Here is an 18,665-nt window from a genome sequence, read left to right on the forward strand (position 1 = left end):
TAGAGATTGTGTTACAGCTGCAGGCAATGGATCTGTGAACTCATTTTCTCAAGATGTCTAGATGTGTTAGCAGATGCCTGAGGCAAGGCCAAACCTCCCAACTTCAGCCTGTCCATCTGAAGAGACATTGTGGAAGATGGCAGGGTGTCTGTCTCTGGAGAGCTGGGATACTCTGGATCTCTTCCAGCATGCCTGGCACACCATCTATTTCTGGTCCAGCTCTCACATAGGGACAGTGGACGGCTTTACTGCCATGTTCGAAATTCTTTTCCAGTGATTTAATTAGATATTGGCCTAAATACAAAAGTGATGAGTTGCCGTGGTCTTGGTGAAAGGATGGCATCTGAACTCTGAAGGTGTGTCATGGTTTGTTTTCAGTAGGTCAGATCTGTGTTTTTATTCTCTGGTAGAGTACGGCGTTGAGTAGCTCCATTTAGATCAGATTATGGGTTGGCTCCCCTGACAGCATCACAGTAAATTTTCTGCCTCCATTCAAGCCAGTGGAAATATATTAAGGCGCACTGTCTCACTGGAACGACTGTGACTCATCTGACATTTTAGTCTCGTCTCTGTGGCTCAGCTCACTCTCTCTCTCTCTATCTCTCTCTCTGTCATTTTTTTTTAAACAATGATCATTCTCATGCCAGCGAGTATCACATTCCTCTTCAGCAATCATGTTTCCTCTAAAACTGATTCTTATTAAGGTATTTGGCTTCTTAGATGTACAAGTGCACATTGGTTGCATTGTTTTGTGATATAATTAATGTAGCAACAGCTGACTAGCAACACTGAATTCTGGATGCCATAAATACTTTACAGTAATATGTTGAAGAAGTTTTGCATATGTCTGCAAATGTCTAACCATATAAATATTTTAAAATGTACTTCTGTGATGCAAAGCTGAATTTTCAGCTTCATTACTCCAGTCTTCAGTGTCACATGATCCTTCAGAATTCATCATTCTAATATGCCGATTTGGTTGCTTTTCAAAATTCTTATTATTACAAATTTTGTAAACAGTCGTGCTGCTTAATAATTTTGTGAAAACCATTTTCAGTATCAAAAACAGCATTCATTTGAAATAGAATAGCTTTACTGTCACTTTTGGTCAATTTAATGCATCCCTTGTAAATTATTTTATTTGTTTTATTATCTTATTTAAAAAAATTACTTAACCATAACTTTTGAGGATTAGTGTATATTTGCGAAATGTTTGTTAACTTTTAGTAGTATACTAGCATATAAGTGACCTTAGACCTAATAGACATGAATTTAGCCACAAACCTTTCATTTTACTTTCATGTGTTCTTTAAAAGAAATCGGAAGAAATTACAGTATCCTGCATCATCCTTTACACAAGCTGTTTTTTACCAGCAGTCTCGCTGTCTGTATTGTTTAGGGCAACAGAAAAGCAGTGACCCTCCCCTGGGCTTGAGCTCTCTCTCTCCTGCAGAGACTATCAGGTGTGCCACTGACTTTTTCAGTCTTTGTCCTCTCTCTTTTCAGATGGTTCCTGCCTCTGATGCCACTACAGTTATGCTGGAAATCCAAACAGTACAGCTCTGTGTTTGCCTCTGAGGTTAGATATATCAAATAAAGAGTTTGATTTCTGTGCATCAAATGCTGGCAGCACTGCGAGGGCAAAGCAAAGCATCTGAGACTGAAGCTTAGGATTAAATTGCCTGCTGTTGATTCTAGTGTTTTTACCGCGAAAAGCAAGATGTTTGTGTTTGAGATGTGATGCATTCCAGAAACTGCTCATGCCAATATGTTCTGTCTTACGTGTTAATGATGCAGTTGTAAAGTGTTGCACTTCCAGACATGAATCAACAGATGAAAATGAATTAAAATGATCTTGCATGTTGGAATTAGCTTCAGCCTCACTCTTTAAGCCCTCATGTTTAATTTCATAATTTATTTATGTATGAGTCAAGGATAAATCCATCCATTCATTCGATGGGTGGGCAGAGAAATAGGAATAATTCTTCTAAAAATGAATCTTCTGTCATCATTTGCTCACACTCATGTCATTTCAAGTCTGTATGACTTTATTTCTTCCACAGAACATGAGATGTTAAGCAGAATGTGCAGGCTGCTCTTTTTTTCAGCGTTCTCAGTAAAGGCCTGTTCATATTAGCTCTCCACAGCAACAGATGATAACATTCTGTTAATTATAAGCAAGTGTTGCAGTTTTGTCATCTACCACTGTAAATTCTAGAGCAGGATGGATTCTTATTGGTTGATGTTTTTATTGCTTATCAGCTGAAAATAAATTAATTAATTCTGAAAGTATCCCAAAAATATCATTCCTCTGTGTTGTTCTCGTTATAGGGTGGACTCTGCTATACTTTTACATTTAGAACCATTTTTAAAACTATATATTTAATCATTATAGTTATCGTAGGTGTGAACCGGCCTTAACACTTTATAATAACTTTCATTAAAATGACAGAATTTTAAATTCTGAGTTAACTGTTGCTTTAATGGGCTCTATAAATTGGCATTAAGAGGAAAGTTATGATTCCTTGCTTTGTTGTTTATCTGACAAACTACTGGCAACTCTAAATAATACATAATGAATAATCCAGCAGTAATTATTAAATCAGTTTAATATAATGATTATATTTTAAATTTCAGTCAGATGTTTATTTGCATCACCCTTATAACTATGATGCGACTGCTGCTCTTTAAGTTTATACAGTGGCGTCATGTTCAACTGCACATGATGTTTGTTGCTCAGAATGTCTTGTCATATTTGTAGCTGAGTGTGGATCGTGATGTGTCAGTATGAGGACTGGCTGGCTGTAGTGTTGGACGGGGGAGGCGCTTCTGTGCTCTTTAAGCGTATGTTTTCCCAATAGAAAATTTCCTGTTGTCATACGCACCATAGATACGCGCGCGCGCTCACCTCCATCACGGGGAAGCGCGTGGAGTTGTCAGAATTTACGGAATATTCCCGAAATAGCAGCTTGTTTGCGCGGAGATAAATTCTGCCTTCAGCTGAATGTGTGACCCGTGTTTAATTTCAGAGGACAATATTTTGTGTGTGAGGTAAGTTAAGTCTGTTCTTTGGGTCAGAGGAACGCGAGTAAACTGAACACTACGCAACAGTGTACTAAATACGCAGCTTTTGTGATGTTTTATGTCTTTACATTTCGTAAATGTAACGCATTTAGTGGGTTTGTCCGATATAATTGCTTGTGTTGTGCGTATTCGGGTTGAAATTGAAAGAAAAAGAAAATGCTCGTTACAATAACGTACGCAAAGTGAACACCAACAGTTCGCGTGCGTGGTGCGGAATAGTAGTAATTTTCCGCGAATTTTTTTATTTATTTTATTTTTTTTTTTCATGTTCTTAATGAATCTTCAATGATTTTCCGTCACTAGAGTTTGAACAACGTACTTCTTTTGTTGCACATTAGATAGCCAACAGGTTCACCATCGGAATCAGTTGTAGACATTCTGCATTATTTCGCATTCAGATGGCTTTTTGAATTTGTGCCATTGATGGAACAGTTTGATGTGCGTGACTGAGCAGACATGAAGCGCTCAATGCAACAAAATACGATCTACACTCAGTCACTGGCATCAACCTGTTCCTTACAGCACAGTGTTGGCTTAACCATTATTATCATCGCTTAGGTTCAGCCAGATTTCTTTAATGAATGTTTTCCATCAACCACGTTGTTCATTCTAACATATTTGCACTAGAGAAACTAATATTAGCCTAAATAAATAGGCTACCTTTGACATCTCAGTAGCCTACAGGTTTCTAAGACTTCTCACAACCATTAACACACGCAGGATAAACCAAATATGCAAGTTTTATTTCCAAAAATATTTTACAACTTAAAATCCCTATAAGCTGTAAACTAGCTATGTCTGATTTATGAACCAATCTTTGCGTTGGATCTTTTAAATGAATCGATTCATTCACAAAACAGTCCAAGTGTTTTTTGAATAGGCTATTTGAAAAACTAATTTTATAAATCAGTTTTTATGCCATCAACCAACCTGCTGCAATTGTAAAGCACATATTTGTCAACCACTTAAATAATATTTGGTCAACCATAAAATAAGAATTAGGAATGCACAGAATGTAGAAATGAACAGAGTGCAGTTTTGCGTTTTCCATGATTCCCCTAGAAAACCCATTGTTTTAGGAGGAACTGGGCTGATGGATAATCCAGATTTTATCTGTAGTAAATCAAAATGTAATCTTTAAAATGTTTGCATTTGAAATGCCACTAATGCTTTAGGTTGCAGCCACTTGTTGAATGAGCATGCTTTGTTTCATTAGGACACTGACAAGATTAAGCTGGTAGAATAAACAAGGCTAAGGTTCAGTTTCCTGTTTTCCACATTTGGTGTGGAAGAAGGGCTGCCATTTTGGGGCTCGAGTTTCTCAGCAGGTGTCTCTCGTTCCCATTAATGCTTGCGGAGGTGGAATCAGACTCTGGAGAATTTCTACACACGGCATCTGAGACCTGCAGCACTGAATCTGTGATGTGCACTAGTGTTGACAGATCCACAGACTGAGCGATGTGTGTGTATGAGGTTGACACAGCAGCCCATTACTGTCATGCCAAGAATATATTCATGCCACTCCACAGGTGGAGAAAATGAAGTACTGTTTGTAGCAGACTTGCTTGGCTCCCAAATCGAGAAGACATTCAAGATTGAGTTGTTGCATCTAATTTACTTGTAATATACAGGGTAATGTTTTTGTGTGTGTGTGTATGTGCATTTTTATAGACTTGTCCAAAATGTGTTTTGATAAAAAATAATAATAATAATAATAATAATAATAAAACACTAGAAGCAAACATTTGGCTTAAAGGAATAGTTGCAACTCTGTCATGATTTACATGTCATACCAAACCTGGATAAAATTCTTTCCCCATGGAACCCGAAAGAAGATACTTTATTGGATTTTTCCCCTGTACATCTGACTCATACACAAATATGATGCAGCAAATGTGAAAGTACAGAAATGAAAATCAGTTTTGAGAACCACTGCAGAGTATTGAGTCATATGGACCACTTGTGTAGCTTGTTTTTTTTGCATAGTTTTTCAAAATTTCTGTTGCAATATAAAAAAGAAATCTAGTCATATGGATTTGGAATGACGTGAGACTGTGTAGATGACAAGATGTTCATATTCCAAGATATATGCTATATGTTTAGAAGCAATGCACACAGCAAAAAAAATCAGGCCTCTGATGTTCCTCCTTTTCCTCTCTCATTCTTCTCTTCCCACTTCTCCACTCAGTCACTTGTATAAATAGCTGTGATAGTCAGCAGTGAGGCCTTTGACTCTATCAGCACTTTGTGTTGCTGAGGTTCATCTTTGCTCTTATATATCAAGCCGTTATTTCTCAACACCTACAGTAGTCACCGGGTCACGGCACCATAAATGAATCTTATAAACTGTTATACACAAAAAATCTTCCCATCCACTGTAGTTCTTAAAGGGTTAGTTCACCTACAAACAAAAATTCTCTTATCATTAACTAACCCTGATGTTTTTCAAAACTTGTATGACTTACATTCCTCTGTGGAACACTTAAGATGGTATACTGAAGAATGTTGGGACCAATTACAGTAGTTCTGCTTACTATTAACTTCAATTGTATAAACAGAAAATTCAATTCAATTTATGTTTGTGTAGCGCTTTTCACCATACAATTTGTTGCAAAGCAGCTTCACAGAAAATGAAAGTTTCTAAATTACAATGATTATATGTTGTGAGGAAAATGTGGTCGTTTTCTATGTTGGTTCAGGGTTGGCGTCATCTGAGGTCCTCAGAGGGGTTAGAATCTTCTTTTCTCAGGTGTCTGGTCATCTCAGATCTTCGTAAGGGCTCCAGAAAAAAATACTGAGACATTTTTCAAAATATCCTCTTTTATGTTCCACAGAAGGAAGAGAGAATTTTGGAACAACATCAGGGTGAGTTACTAGCAGAATTAAAATTTTTGAGTGAACTATCTCTTTAAAGGGATTGTTCACCCAAAAATGAAAATTCTGTTATTAATTACTCACCCTCATGTTGTTCCGAACCCGTAAGACCTTCGTTCATCTACAGAACACAAATTAAGATATTTTTGATGAAATCCTAGAGCTTTCTGACCCTGCATAAATAGCAACAGAATTACCACATTCAAGGCCCAGAAGACTGACATGGAAGAGAAGAAATTGTTGAATAAAGTCATTATAACTTTATAAAATTATGGTTGAACCACTGATGTCACATGGACTATTTATCGATGTCCTTACTACCTTTCTGGGCCTTTGACATGGTAGTTCTGTTGCTGTCTATGCAGGGTCAGAAAGCTCTCGGATTTCATCAAAAATATCTCAATTTGTGTTCCAAAGAGGAACAAAGGTTTTACAGGTTTGGAAGGCACGCGGGTGAGTAATTAATGACTGAATTTTCATTTTTGGGTGAATTATCCCTTTTAAGTCAAATATGCACCGAAGACATTAGTTCACAATATATGCAAGAACAAATGTCATCTGAACTTGCATGACCATGTCACCTTATTTGTTTTGAAAGCTACAGCTTTTGGGTTGACAATTCAAGTGGATTTCACACCAATTTACCCAAAAACACAGTCACAATGTCACTGACTGCCCTTTTGTGTTAAGCTCACAAACTGTGAAGAACAGTTTTTGGGGCACCACACATGGCATCCAAACTCCGTCATTTCAGTGTGAAAAAAATGAGTGACAGCCAGAGAGAGAGATGGTGTGCCCTGTTTGAAAGGATGTTAGAGACTGTAGATGTTATTGCGATCAGAGTCCCATGAGAGTGGCAGGCGGGCTGTTTTTCATTGATGTAGAGGAAGGCTCAGGGAGACAGCCAGCACGAACTGGGGCAGATGGGTTTTATTAATGCAAACACAGTAGCAGACTACTGGGCACAAGGACACTGCCATAAATTGATGGTCCTTTTACCAATGTGCACCAAATCTTTACACATTGTAGGAATATGATAGGGCTGTCAATTTAATGTGTTTATTAAAATATTACAATTATAAACTAATAACAATTAAAAACTATTAAAATACTACTAATAATAAGTAAATTATATTTTATTAACAAGGTTTGGGAAGAGCATGATTAGATTATCAACTAATTCGGCACAGGTATTACTCATTCAGTTAATCAGCTTAAATAGCACAATACTGTACATATATATATGGAGAAACGTACAGAAGATCCGGTCACATGTTGATTTAGAGCATCAAGCCAGCTGTAGCTCTGCAGAGGGTGGAGGAACTACCATCACAGGTTCTGTTTGCACAGACATCAGATGTAATTCTTATTTAACATGACTGTTTTGATATTTGTGGCATGCTAATAAAGGTCAGAGCCCCATGCATTATATTGAGAGGAATGAATGATGCAGAGCCCTCAGGCATGATGGGGAACAGTAAACAGCACACAAGCCATAAGTAGACCATCTGTCCTTCAATAAAAAATGCTGATGTATGAAAGGTAGGCGACAAAAACAGATGCTCTAAATTATTGTTTTTCATGCCTGCCAGCAACTCGACCCCCAGTAATCGGAGGAAGCAGATTTCAGCTCACTTGGAATCCACAGGGGCGTCTGAGGGCCAAAATTGACGGCTGAATGAACGTGTTACCTGAGAACATCACTGGGTCCAGGACACAAGCTTCAGCTGTGTGCATTTTTTTTTTTTTACAGCAATGTTCCTTTGCCTTTGCTCTAAACACAATGAAACATTTTTTTAGAGTAACAAAGTAATTTTACACATTATCTTAGTGTGTGTGATTTGAATATGGACATTGTAGAGTTTAAGCAAGGGTTTTAAATAGGTATATAAAAATGCATGCATTGTGATGCATCAATCTGACAAAGTGCATCAATTATAATATAGTATTCTTCAATTAGGGGCACTTTTGACAAGAAATCTTGAAAAATTAAAGTTTTTCAAACTGATGTTCATCTGTGTTAAAACATTTATTGCATATCTCTGAATAAAGATCTGATCATGACCTTGGCTCAACCTCAAAAGGAGGATTTTGGTATAATGTGATGGGAATGACGTTTTTCCCTCTGTGAAGAAAAAATGGATAACCTTGGACTTGCTGCCAGGTTAGCTAGCAGTTATTGCATTCATAACAATGAATTCATAAAATAAAAAGAAACAGACTGTATCTGAAGTAAAATTCTTTATTTTTATAAGTTCTTAAAACAGTTATAAAATGGATATTTCCCATCCTTGATTATGATTGGCCTAGCTGTATTCAAAGTCATTGTAAAACACTCTATAAACACACACCTGTCAACTCATTACATCAGTATTGCTTTGCCAAGTATGCTTTCCATTGATGCCTGTGTGATGCATGGTAAACATGAAAAAGAAAATCAGTAATTAATACATTTTTGTTTCTGTGTTTATTTTATGAAACCTTGATATGCATATGTAGTAACCTTATATAAAGACAGTAAGCACTGAAGCTGTGGTTTACAGTGATTCTCCACTCTCCATTGTGCCTAACAAAAACTTTTTAGGGCATATTGCTTTATTAAATGTCTGCAAAACAAAATCATTTAATTAAACTGTACCAAACCATGACAAAATTTAAAGTTTAGAATGCATGCATTTTTTTAAATAAATCATAATTCATAATTATTTTTAAAGAATCGGTTATTGTGAGAGCAAATTTTACAACCCTATTTTAAAACTGAACTTTCAAAAATATTTATTTCCTTCCAGAATACAGGGCTGCCCTCTTGTTCTGTGTGATACATAAAGCTTTCTGTCTGACCAAGAGTATTCGCTTATAACAGGTCCTTGTTTTTGGATTGATTAATAAGATTCTCCTAGGCTCCAGTAAACACTTGCTCCGCATGGCCCCCACACTCTCATGCACAGCTCAAGGGATGGGAGTCTGACAGAGGGGCACATCTTCTCGGTACATACAGTAATTAAGTCCATTAACGCAGTATTCAGCCATGCCAATGTTGTCTTTTACCATCAACAAGGAAGCTTCAGTCATCGACTCTGAAAAGGTCCTCAGTTTAAAACATATACAGTACTTGTTTCCATGGTACAGTGGGTGAAGTTCTGAAAATGTGCATAGAGTGATCCTAACTGAACGCTAGTCATGGACACTTTTTAAACTACTTCATTTGTTTGGAACCAGTGATTCAGAGTGCTTATCAAACTGCTAAAGTCATGTTATTTCAGTTAATGAGGATTCATTACAGCACAACTGTTTTGAAATTTCGATGGTTTGCTGCTAGGGGCGATCTCTGTGAACGCATGAACCAGTGTTTTTTCCTGATCTCGGATCAATTTTATAAATTTGAACAAACAAAACAAGCCCTACAAATGAATAAAATAACATACTAGACGCTTCGCATTTACTGGTATTACAGGATTTGGTAATTGCATTTAAGAGGTTACACCTAAAGCAAAACGTTTGCAATTGGATTATAAAAGGTGTTTTTTTAGCATGTTTGAGATGAGTTGTCATTGTGTTCACACCGTTCTGCAGTAGGCGTAAACATCACATGGCATTTCAAGCACTTTGAAAAAGTGAATCATTTTTCGAAGCAGTTGGTTGAATTAATTCAAAGTTTAGATATTGCAGAGGAGGGAGAATCGCGCATGGACTCAGTACAAGGCAACCGTGCCTAGTACACCCTTATTATCTGGTATATATAAGCACAAAAGGTTTGTACACATGCTCTTCAGTTGGCATATTCATAAGAATATTTATATGCCAGTTTTTTTTTTTCTTTAAATCCAGATTTGTTTCTCATTTTTGGTGTAGGATGAAATCTATGGAGTCAAGTATAAAATCCAATTGTACATGTGTTTTATAAATGAGGCTCCTGGACTAACCAGAAGGTTGTAGGTTCATAACACTACATATGCTGTTAACCAGGGGTCTCCAAACTCGGTCCTGCAGAGTTTAGCTCCAACCCTTATTAAACACACCTGAACCAGCTAATCAAGGTCTTACTAGGCAAACTAGAAACTTCCAGAAAGGTGTGTTGAGGCAAGTTGGAGCTAAACTCTGCAGGTCACCGGCCCTCCAGGACAGAGTTTGGAGACCTCTGCTGTAAACCAAGGTCCTCCAACCCTGCTCCTGGGTATCTACCATCCTGCATACTTCAGTTTCAACCTTGCTCAAACACACCTGCCTGTAATTATCACATAACCCTAAACACCTTGATTAGCTGGTTCAGGTGTGATTGATTGGGGTTAGAGTTGAAACCTGCAGGATGGAAGCTCTCCAGGAACAGGTTTGGAGACCCCTGTTGTAAACACTGTCTGCCTGTGCAAGGTACTTGCTCCAGAGGTTTGACTAGTTATTCCAATCAAACTGACTCTTGTTTTGTTTTAGGTGTACCCAATGATTTGTATGACATCACCATTCGCTTTGAGATGACCATGGAGAACTAAAAGACACCCTGGCGCCACCTCAAGGTTTCTATTTCTCTGTCTCCTTCCTCCGCTCCTCTATGGGTTCCCGAAGTCAGGGGTTCTTCCACCACCAAGATCACCATCACCACCACCATCACCATCACCAACACCGCAGTTCAGTGGTGCCCACGGCTGTCCCACGACTGCTGCCTGAGACCAGCAGCCTGTTGGGGGGCATCGCCCAGATCACTCCTTCCCTGTTCCTCGGCCGGGGGAATGTGGCGTCTAACCGCAGCCTTCTCCTGTCTAAAGGGATTACCTGTGTGGTGAATGCCACTATCGAGCTGCCCAACTTCAACTGGCCACATATGGAGTATGTGAAAGTGCCACTGGCCGACATGCCTCATTCTCCAATCTCGCTTTATTTTGACAGTGTGGCTGATAAGATCCACAGCGTGGGCCGGAAACGGGGGGCTGTGCTAGTACACTGCGCAGCTGGGGTGAGCCGCTCCGCCTCGCTCTGTTTGGCCTACCTCATGAAGTACCATAGAGTTTCCCTGGCCGAGGCTCACGCTTGGGTCAAAACCCGCCGACCGGTCATTCGTCCTAATGGAGGGTTCTGGCGACAACTCATTGAGTACGAGAGGAAACTGTTTGGCAGGAACTCTGTGAAAATGATCCAGACACCATACGGGGTCATTCCCGACGTGTACGAGAGAGACTGCAGGAATTTGGCACCTTACTGGGGCTTGTGAAGAGGGGTTTGGACCTTGGTTCAAACATAGAGGACAGGTCCCCTAAGCGATCTTTGACTCCATTGTCTTCCGGCCTCTTTGTGTACATCCATGTGTCCCTCTTGCCAGAGAATAAAGCCAGATGGGAGTGCTTATGTCTATTTTCAAGATGGAAAAAGTCACTTTGAGTCCATATTTTATAAAGTCAGAAGTGATAATCCATCCTTGAATGCTGAAATAAATATTGGCAACAATTATGTCAGTTTTAGGAGCACTTTGGGAATCAAGTGTGATGCTGGGAATCAGGAATTCAGTCCTTGGATAAGACTTACCAATCGTAATATTGTGAAGATATTGTTTCAGTTTAGCTGTCGTCTTTGTTAAGAGGCAGCACTCTGATTCTGATTACTAGTACAGTAGCATTTATATATATACATACATTAAAAATATTATATTCCAAGGTGTATTTAAACTTGTGCATACATAAAATTACAAAAAAAAAAAGAGAGAGAAAACTATTGGAAGGTTTTGTGAAGAGTGACAAAGTGTTTAACAGAAAGACGCTACAATATTATCTAAGTTTAGCAGATTTATAAACTATTTATGTAAATTAAAAAAATATATATTGAACGCCATGGAGGACAGTGTTGGTATTTGTAATGTTAGAACTCTTACAGAACGGGCTGTTTCACAAAAAGTAGAACAATAAATATGGCAAAGTAATTTTTTGAATGAATTATATTTTATCTATTTGGTAACTCAAGATGTTTCTTTCAGATGTTTTCTGCAGTGAAGCAGTAATTATAACCAGAGGACATCTGTCAGAGGACTCCTAGCAAAGCTTTTAATACATGTAAAAAAATAAATAAATAAATGAATTCATGTAAAAGAGTTCAAATTTAATTAGTGCGTTAAAATGAATAAAGGGTGGAATATTTTAATGTATTCCTTGTGCTTATTTAAGGCTTGGTTTACTTTTTTTTTCAAAGTAAAGATTTTTAATATGTTCAAAATAACAGTGAAGCTACATAGTAGTAATATTTGTACATATTAAAAATACCTTAATACTTGTTGATAAAAGTAATTTCTACTGTATATTTACTGTATATGACTGATGGGCAGGCTGTTGTATTATGGTTTAATGCATTTTTAATGGATGATAAATCCATTAAAAATAAAGGTTCTTTATTGGCATCAATGGTTCCATGAAGAACCTTTAACATCCATGGAATCCTTCCATTCCAGAAAATTGTAGAGAATCCAAATGGTTCTTCTGCAAAAACATTTTGAAAGCTTTATTTTATGAGTGTAGGATCATAAAAGTAGTATTAAATCTTCCAATGCATCATAGCACATCTCCCGTTCAGCGACGGCAAGGTGGATAAAGGTTGTTAATCACGTGTATAAAGACAAGGACAGAATATTATCCACTCTAACAGCCTGTCAAAACAACATCAAAATCGCAAGTCAGCTCAAATCCATATTTTAAACTACTTTTGCCTTTAGAATTTCAACAGGCATTTGATGAGCAACAGGGTGGAAAAGATTATCTGACTAAAGTCACTCCTCATCTTCTGTACGTACAGATGGGGACTAAATCATGATGTCTTTCAACAATCATACAAATTCTAAGTCCGGCATCCCTGGAAACCGTTTTCAAGGTAACACTTCTGTGAATGGCAGCTATTAGCGACGAGTCAGTGCGAGGGAAGTGCTGTGTCTAGCTGGCCCTTATACATGAACCAAACTAATGAAGTGGGACACAAAAATTTCACATTTGCATCCAATACTAACATTCAAATATTTAATTTGCATTTACCGACTTGAATCATAAACAGAAAAACATGATCATTTTAGTACAAAACGCTCATAAATGAAGTAGAATTAAGTTGAATGATACAATGACAACAATAAAGACATTAAGACAATGTTAAGTCCTCAGTAAAACACTGACAATGACAATCATGTACTCAAAGCCATTTAATCTCAGTTGGATCATTGTCAATTCATTACGAGTGCCTCAATGAAAAGAAATGAATTCATAATGAAAGCTTATGTCGCTCTTATAATAACCGCTTGGGTTGGAAGAAGGAAAAAGGCTTCGCTTTGCACTTCTTACATCCCCAGACTTTTGAATTTCCTTCAGTTTCACAAAACAAAGTCCTTCAAAAGAGTCACATCTGAATCCAGAATAGTAAATATCACAGTGTTTAAGAACATCTTCCAGGCTTTTTAAAAGGTTCTCAGAAAATCACAACCAGTCAAGAACCGTCTCCAGACCCACTAATAAAAGTGACTTGTGTTCCAGCACAACCATAACAGAAAACAATGACATAAAAGAAGATACCAGCATCTAAACGTTTGCAAAAATGCTTTCAAATATTTTACCTTTATTATTTTATAGATTTTATATTACAAGTCTGCGATTCGTAACATGAATAACAGCTCTGCAGTATTTACTTCACATGGTAGAGAAATCAACAGCAAAGAATCAACCAACCAGACACTTTTTTTTTGTGCTTGAGAGTCAGACCCAAAAAGGTAGAGACAAAGACACATTTACAATATTTAAATAAACTATTATTCAGTACTACATAATTTATCTGATCTTCCAACAGACAATGGCAGATCTAGACAGTTGCGTCCCAAATTCAAGTGATGAGAGCTGAACTGTTTCAAAGACAAAACAGCTAAAGTGACAAGAGTTCTGAAGGACTCCCATGAAGCTTCAGACAGCGGCTCAGGGTTCAGCGCTGCACTGCGCTCGGTTCTAGAGCAGGTCGGGCAGGATGAGACCTGGCGGTTTGGGTTCCACACAGTTAATCCAGAAGTTAGCACAGCTGGCGTGGTACTGGTGACCTCCATACATGAGCTTGAAGTTGTCCGTCTCCGAATTAAATGCCTGCAGAGGATATGTACAAGACAAGGTGAGAGAAAAGAAAAGAAAAAGAAAAAAAAAAAGATTTATAGGATAAAGTCTGATGTGATTGTAGGGACAGGTTGGGGTTGAACTACTAGGACTGAGTTTTTAAGGTGGTTTTATTGTGTTGTGTCTGAGTTCAATAATTTTTTTTTTTTTTTTTTTTTTACATAATATATTATTTACCATATTAGTTACTGGACGATATTAGATAAATGTTTGCGGTCATCTAAAACCCAATTTAAGCGAACCTTTAAAAACACTAGTAATTTAACATTACCGTTGAATATAATCTTTAGAAAATATAACATTTTCATCCTGTAGCATTTTACACAATTGGTTTTTAGTATTTTCAGTTTTATTTTCAGGAAAATAGTAAAAAATATAATTTTAATACCAGCCATTTATCAGTTTTCAGCTACAATATGAAAATAATTATCGGCTGTATTGTATTTGTTTGGGCCAGAATTTTAACATCCCTAGCTAATAGACTTCAATATTATGCTTGTTACCATAAAACTAATGTGATAAAGATCCTACTAACCTCTTTCTGATATAATATCTCAACTTAATCTCAATATTAAATGAAACATTTAGTCAACATTTCTTCGTTATGCGTTAGTAAAATAACTAAGACAATATAAACTATATAGAAATATATAAAATATATAAAAATAATAATAATAAAAATAACTAAATCTATATTAATAGAACTGTAAAATTTAATTCCAACTATGAATGGACAGTTCACCGAAAAATGAAAATTTTAAAATGAACATCCTTAAGCCATGTAGATGAGATGGTATGCAGATGAGTTTGTTTCTTCAGCAGAACAGATTTGGAGAAATTTAGGGTGTGTTCACACTTGTAGTTCGGTTCGTTTGGTTCATTTGGTCCAGACCAAAAAGGAAAATGATATATTTGGTCATGGTCCGCTTAGCGTTCACATTGGCATTTTTGACAGCGAACCTAAAGATACGGAACCTAAAGGCATAGTGATACGTTCACAACCTAATTGGTTGGGTTGAATGACATGAACTCATGAACACTTAGACTTAAAGCGGCACTCCGGGTGTATGATATCAAAGCACCCATTAACCGATCGGTCTGCTCAGTGCCACTTTAAGTCGAACGCACCTTATGCCATCATCTGGACTAAGCGCACTCATTCTTGCATGTACATATAATTTTATTTTCCTCACCTGCAAACTCACAATGAGCTCATAAAAGGCACTTTACCTCATCGGTGCTCTCTTTACCTCTGCTCATTTTGTTTTGGTTAAACTGCGTCTTCAAATCATGTCGCATAGCCCCGCACCTTGTCATTACTTACTGTTTTTAGTTCGTTTAGAAGTATTTGGTCCATGTTGCATTCATATATAATTCGAACCACACCAGAGTTTATTTGGTAGCAGACCGAGACTCTTCTTTTTAGCGGTCTCGGCCTGCTTGTTTGGTGCACACCAGGGTTCGGATGGCAGCGTTCACACATGCTCAAACGAACCGCACTAACAGAGCAATCGCACCAGGGTTCATTTCAATTGAACCACACATGACAAGTTTGAACGCACCCTTAGAATTATTGTAAAAGTGTTATTATGGATTACAGACTCATATTTTGGCCAGTAGTGGTAGTTTAAAGTTAGAATACATTAATGATGCATTTATTTCTTATAAACTTACAACTTTTCACTTTACAAGATGTTAACTGATGGACTGGCATCATGTGGATTACTTGTGGATTATTGTAATGTTTTTATCAGCTGTTTGAACTCAATCTGACGGCACCCATTCACTGCAGAGGATCCATTGGTGAGAAAGTTCAATGCTAAATTTCTCTGAACCTGTTCTGATAAAGAAACAAACTCATCTACATCTTGATGAAAACACTGCTTATTGAAGAATTCACATACACAACTTAAACAACCTGCTTTTGTTAGTGTAAAAAAAAAAAAAAAAAAAAACCATCAAAAATACCTTGTGGCATCTCACAGCACGTCACAGATGCTGCCGATTAAAGCTTAAACTGTATTGAACCCAGAAAATTACTACGTAAGCAGGGTCTCTATTAGTCACTGACTTGGCTCAACAAGTACTACATTCAACCTGACTGCAGTGTGGCATAAGAGAGACAAGAGCTCAACACCATACTGACATAATTTGTAGGATCAATAGAGAAAAAGAAGTGTGCAATCCTCCCACATACACCCTATATATAGAAAAGAGAAACAAGAACCTAGTGAACTTCACTCAAAATATCGATGTGCAGTGTGCGAGTGTGCTTTCATTCTGAAAGGCACAGCTGTAGTCGTGCATTTGTGATAAGGCAGTGATGATATGGATGTTATGCAGAATGAAGACCTAAGAAAAATCTCGGAGCTGATGCTGGAAGGAGAAATGACTCATGTTGTGAATCCCACACTTGTACTATGCGCGCACACACACACACTCCATTTCTTTCATATGCTCTTGACAATACTGTCCTCTTTAAAGGATTTGTTAAAATAGCAACATGAAGATCACAAGGACATTTTGAAATTTGTATCTAATTATGCATACTTTGCTATGTTACAGTTCTACATCGAGATCTGTTGTAAACCACAGTAAACTGCTAATTTATCTCACAAGTTTTGCCTTTACTTCTTGTAATTGCAACTTTGTCTCATAATTTAACAATTGCAACTTCTCTCATAATTGCAATATTATGTTTTGCAATATATATGCAATTATATGTTTTGCAATATTGCAATGTTACTTCACATCTTGCAAATGACACTATTTCTCATAACTGTGACTTATCTCACTGTGTGACTCTATATTCCACGATGTGACTTTTTTATTTTAGACTTAATTTCTCTCACAATTACTTTTTAGTTTATGTTCAGAAAGAGAAACAGGCATCCATAGTGCTACAGCTCTTGTCTAAAGTGCAAAATCTGAAAGCAGCATTTTCCGTGCGGTCAGAACTACTTCCATACATTTGCTGAATTATAAAATGCATTTTTTACATATATTTATATATATATATTTATATATATTTATATATATATATATATATATATATATATATATATATATATATATATAGTATATATATAGATATAATATATATACTATATTATATTTAGTAAAAAAGAAAAAGAAAAATACTATATTATTTTTAGGTCAGTAATCAATTAAGCACATTTTTTGCATATTTTTAAAATTCAAGTATATATATATATATATATATATATATATATATATATATATATATATATATATATATATATATATGCATATTTACTTTTCACTCAAACTGTTGTGCTGATACTATAATTTGATTCATATTAAATAATCAGTATTATAAAATATTAATAAAAAAATTTTTAAACTGTACAAATTTAAAAATAAAAACACATGCTGAAGTCTGTTTCAGAATACATGTAATGTAATAAACATAAAAGAATATGTGAACTGGATTGCAACGTTTAGGGTTCATTCTAACAATCTGAAATTGACTTGGATTGAGGAAAATTACTGCATGTAAACATACCTAATGTCAACTGTATTGTAAGGTAACTGGCAATATACCAAACCCTATGCAAAGTTATTTTAAAGCATTCAAGATAATATCAGATTTTGAGTTCTCTGTCAGTCTGTCTATCTTATGTACTTGCACTTTATCAATTACTTTTTGCCTGTCCTTGTTGTAGTACAGAGATGTGTGTCTGAGTGGACATATAAATAATGCTGTGTGATGAAACGGCTGGTCCCGTGGTGTGTGTGTGTGTGTGTAGTGCACAGAGGGGCAGCAGCTGCAGCACAAGCGCTGTTTCTCTGCAGATGAACAGGTGGCTCAAAGTCACTGAAAAGGTCATCCTTATTCAGCTGACCTTGTTTAGCTGGCAGAAAGGTTAATTACTATCTGACTGCAAACACAGAGGGCATCCTGCCTGCAAAGATGACAACACTTGTTAACGAGCAGAGTCTGAAGCGTTTGAAGGCCAGTGAGGGACACTCTAGCTTTACCTACATTCACTACAGAGAAAAATACAGTGGAATAGTTACCCTTAATTTGGAGGGACTGTCTTTTGTCAGTGCCTGCAAGTAGCACAAAGAAGTCTGCATCAGCACTGGTATAGAATTTGGTTTCTGGTTTTGTTAATGAGCAAAACTACAGCACCAGAAAGCCCACAGTGGAGGAAAGTGTCCATGTCAAAGCAGAGGCTTATTGCAAATTAGCCACAGTAGGAGACAAGAAGGGGCAACTGTGGACATGAAAGCATAAAAAAAGTTACTTAGAGTGAACAAGTGCTAGAAATGCATGTACTACTTGTCAAAGTTTATACGTTTTTTTTTGTTTGTTTTTTTTCCTGTAAGATAATTTATGTTCACCAAAGCTGTTTATTTGAGTAAAAAAAAAAAAAAAAAAAAAAAATATTAATATTGTGAAATATTATTACAATTTAAAATGTTTTTTGTTTGAATATATTTTAAAATGTTATTTTTTCCTGTGATGGAAGCGCTGAATTTTCAGCAGCTATTATTCCACTCTTTAGTGTCACATGACCCTTCAGAAATCATTCTGATATGCTGATTTAGTGCTATCATAATCACTGTTGA

The 18,665-nt window shown here is 36.7% G+C and overlaps 2 protein-coding genes across 4 annotated transcripts in view; one reads left to right on the forward strand and one right to left on the reverse strand.

Moving 5' to 3' along the window:
* Nucleotides 1-2,792: 2,792 nt before the first annotated feature.
* Nucleotides 2,793-12,098, forward strand: LOC122147690 (dual specificity protein phosphatase 14-like). 3 transcript variants are annotated; one of them, XM_042771031.1, is made up of 2 exons: nucleotides 2,793-3,051; nucleotides 10,387-12,098. In XM_042771031.1, the coding sequence occupies exon 2, from the start codon at nucleotides 10,505-10,507 to the stop codon at nucleotides 11,159-11,161; it is 657 nt and encodes a 218-aa protein (XP_042626965.1). In that variant the 5' UTR covers nucleotides 2,793-3,051; nucleotides 10,387-10,504; the 3' UTR covers nucleotides 11,162-12,098. The 3 variants fall into 3 exon arrangements, with proteins under 3 accessions (XP_042626965.1, XP_042626966.1, XP_042626964.1); XM_042771032.1 differs by lacking the exon at nucleotides 2,793-3,051 and adding an exon at nucleotides 10,037-10,285; XM_042771030.1 differs by lacking the exon at nucleotides 2,793-3,051 and adding an exon at nucleotides 10,229-10,326.
* An 824-nt stretch (nucleotides 12,099-12,922) lies between these two features.
* Nucleotides 12,923-18,665, reverse strand: part of LOC109103748 (synergin gamma-like) — a 43,298-nt gene continuing 37,555 nt past the window's right edge. Inside the window, 1 exon segment of the mRNA XM_042771033.1 lies at nucleotides 12,923-14,042. Coding sequence (XP_042626967.1) covers nucleotides 13,911-14,042 — 132 coding nt within the window. The 3' untranslated portion in view covers nucleotides 12,923-13,910.

This window comes from Cyprinus carpio, chromosome A15 (genome assembly GCF_018340385.1).
Source record: "Cyprinus carpio isolate SPL01 chromosome A15, ASM1834038v1, whole genome shotgun sequence".
NCBI lineage: Eukaryota > Metazoa > Chordata > Actinopteri > Cypriniformes > Cyprinidae > Cyprinus > Cyprinus carpio.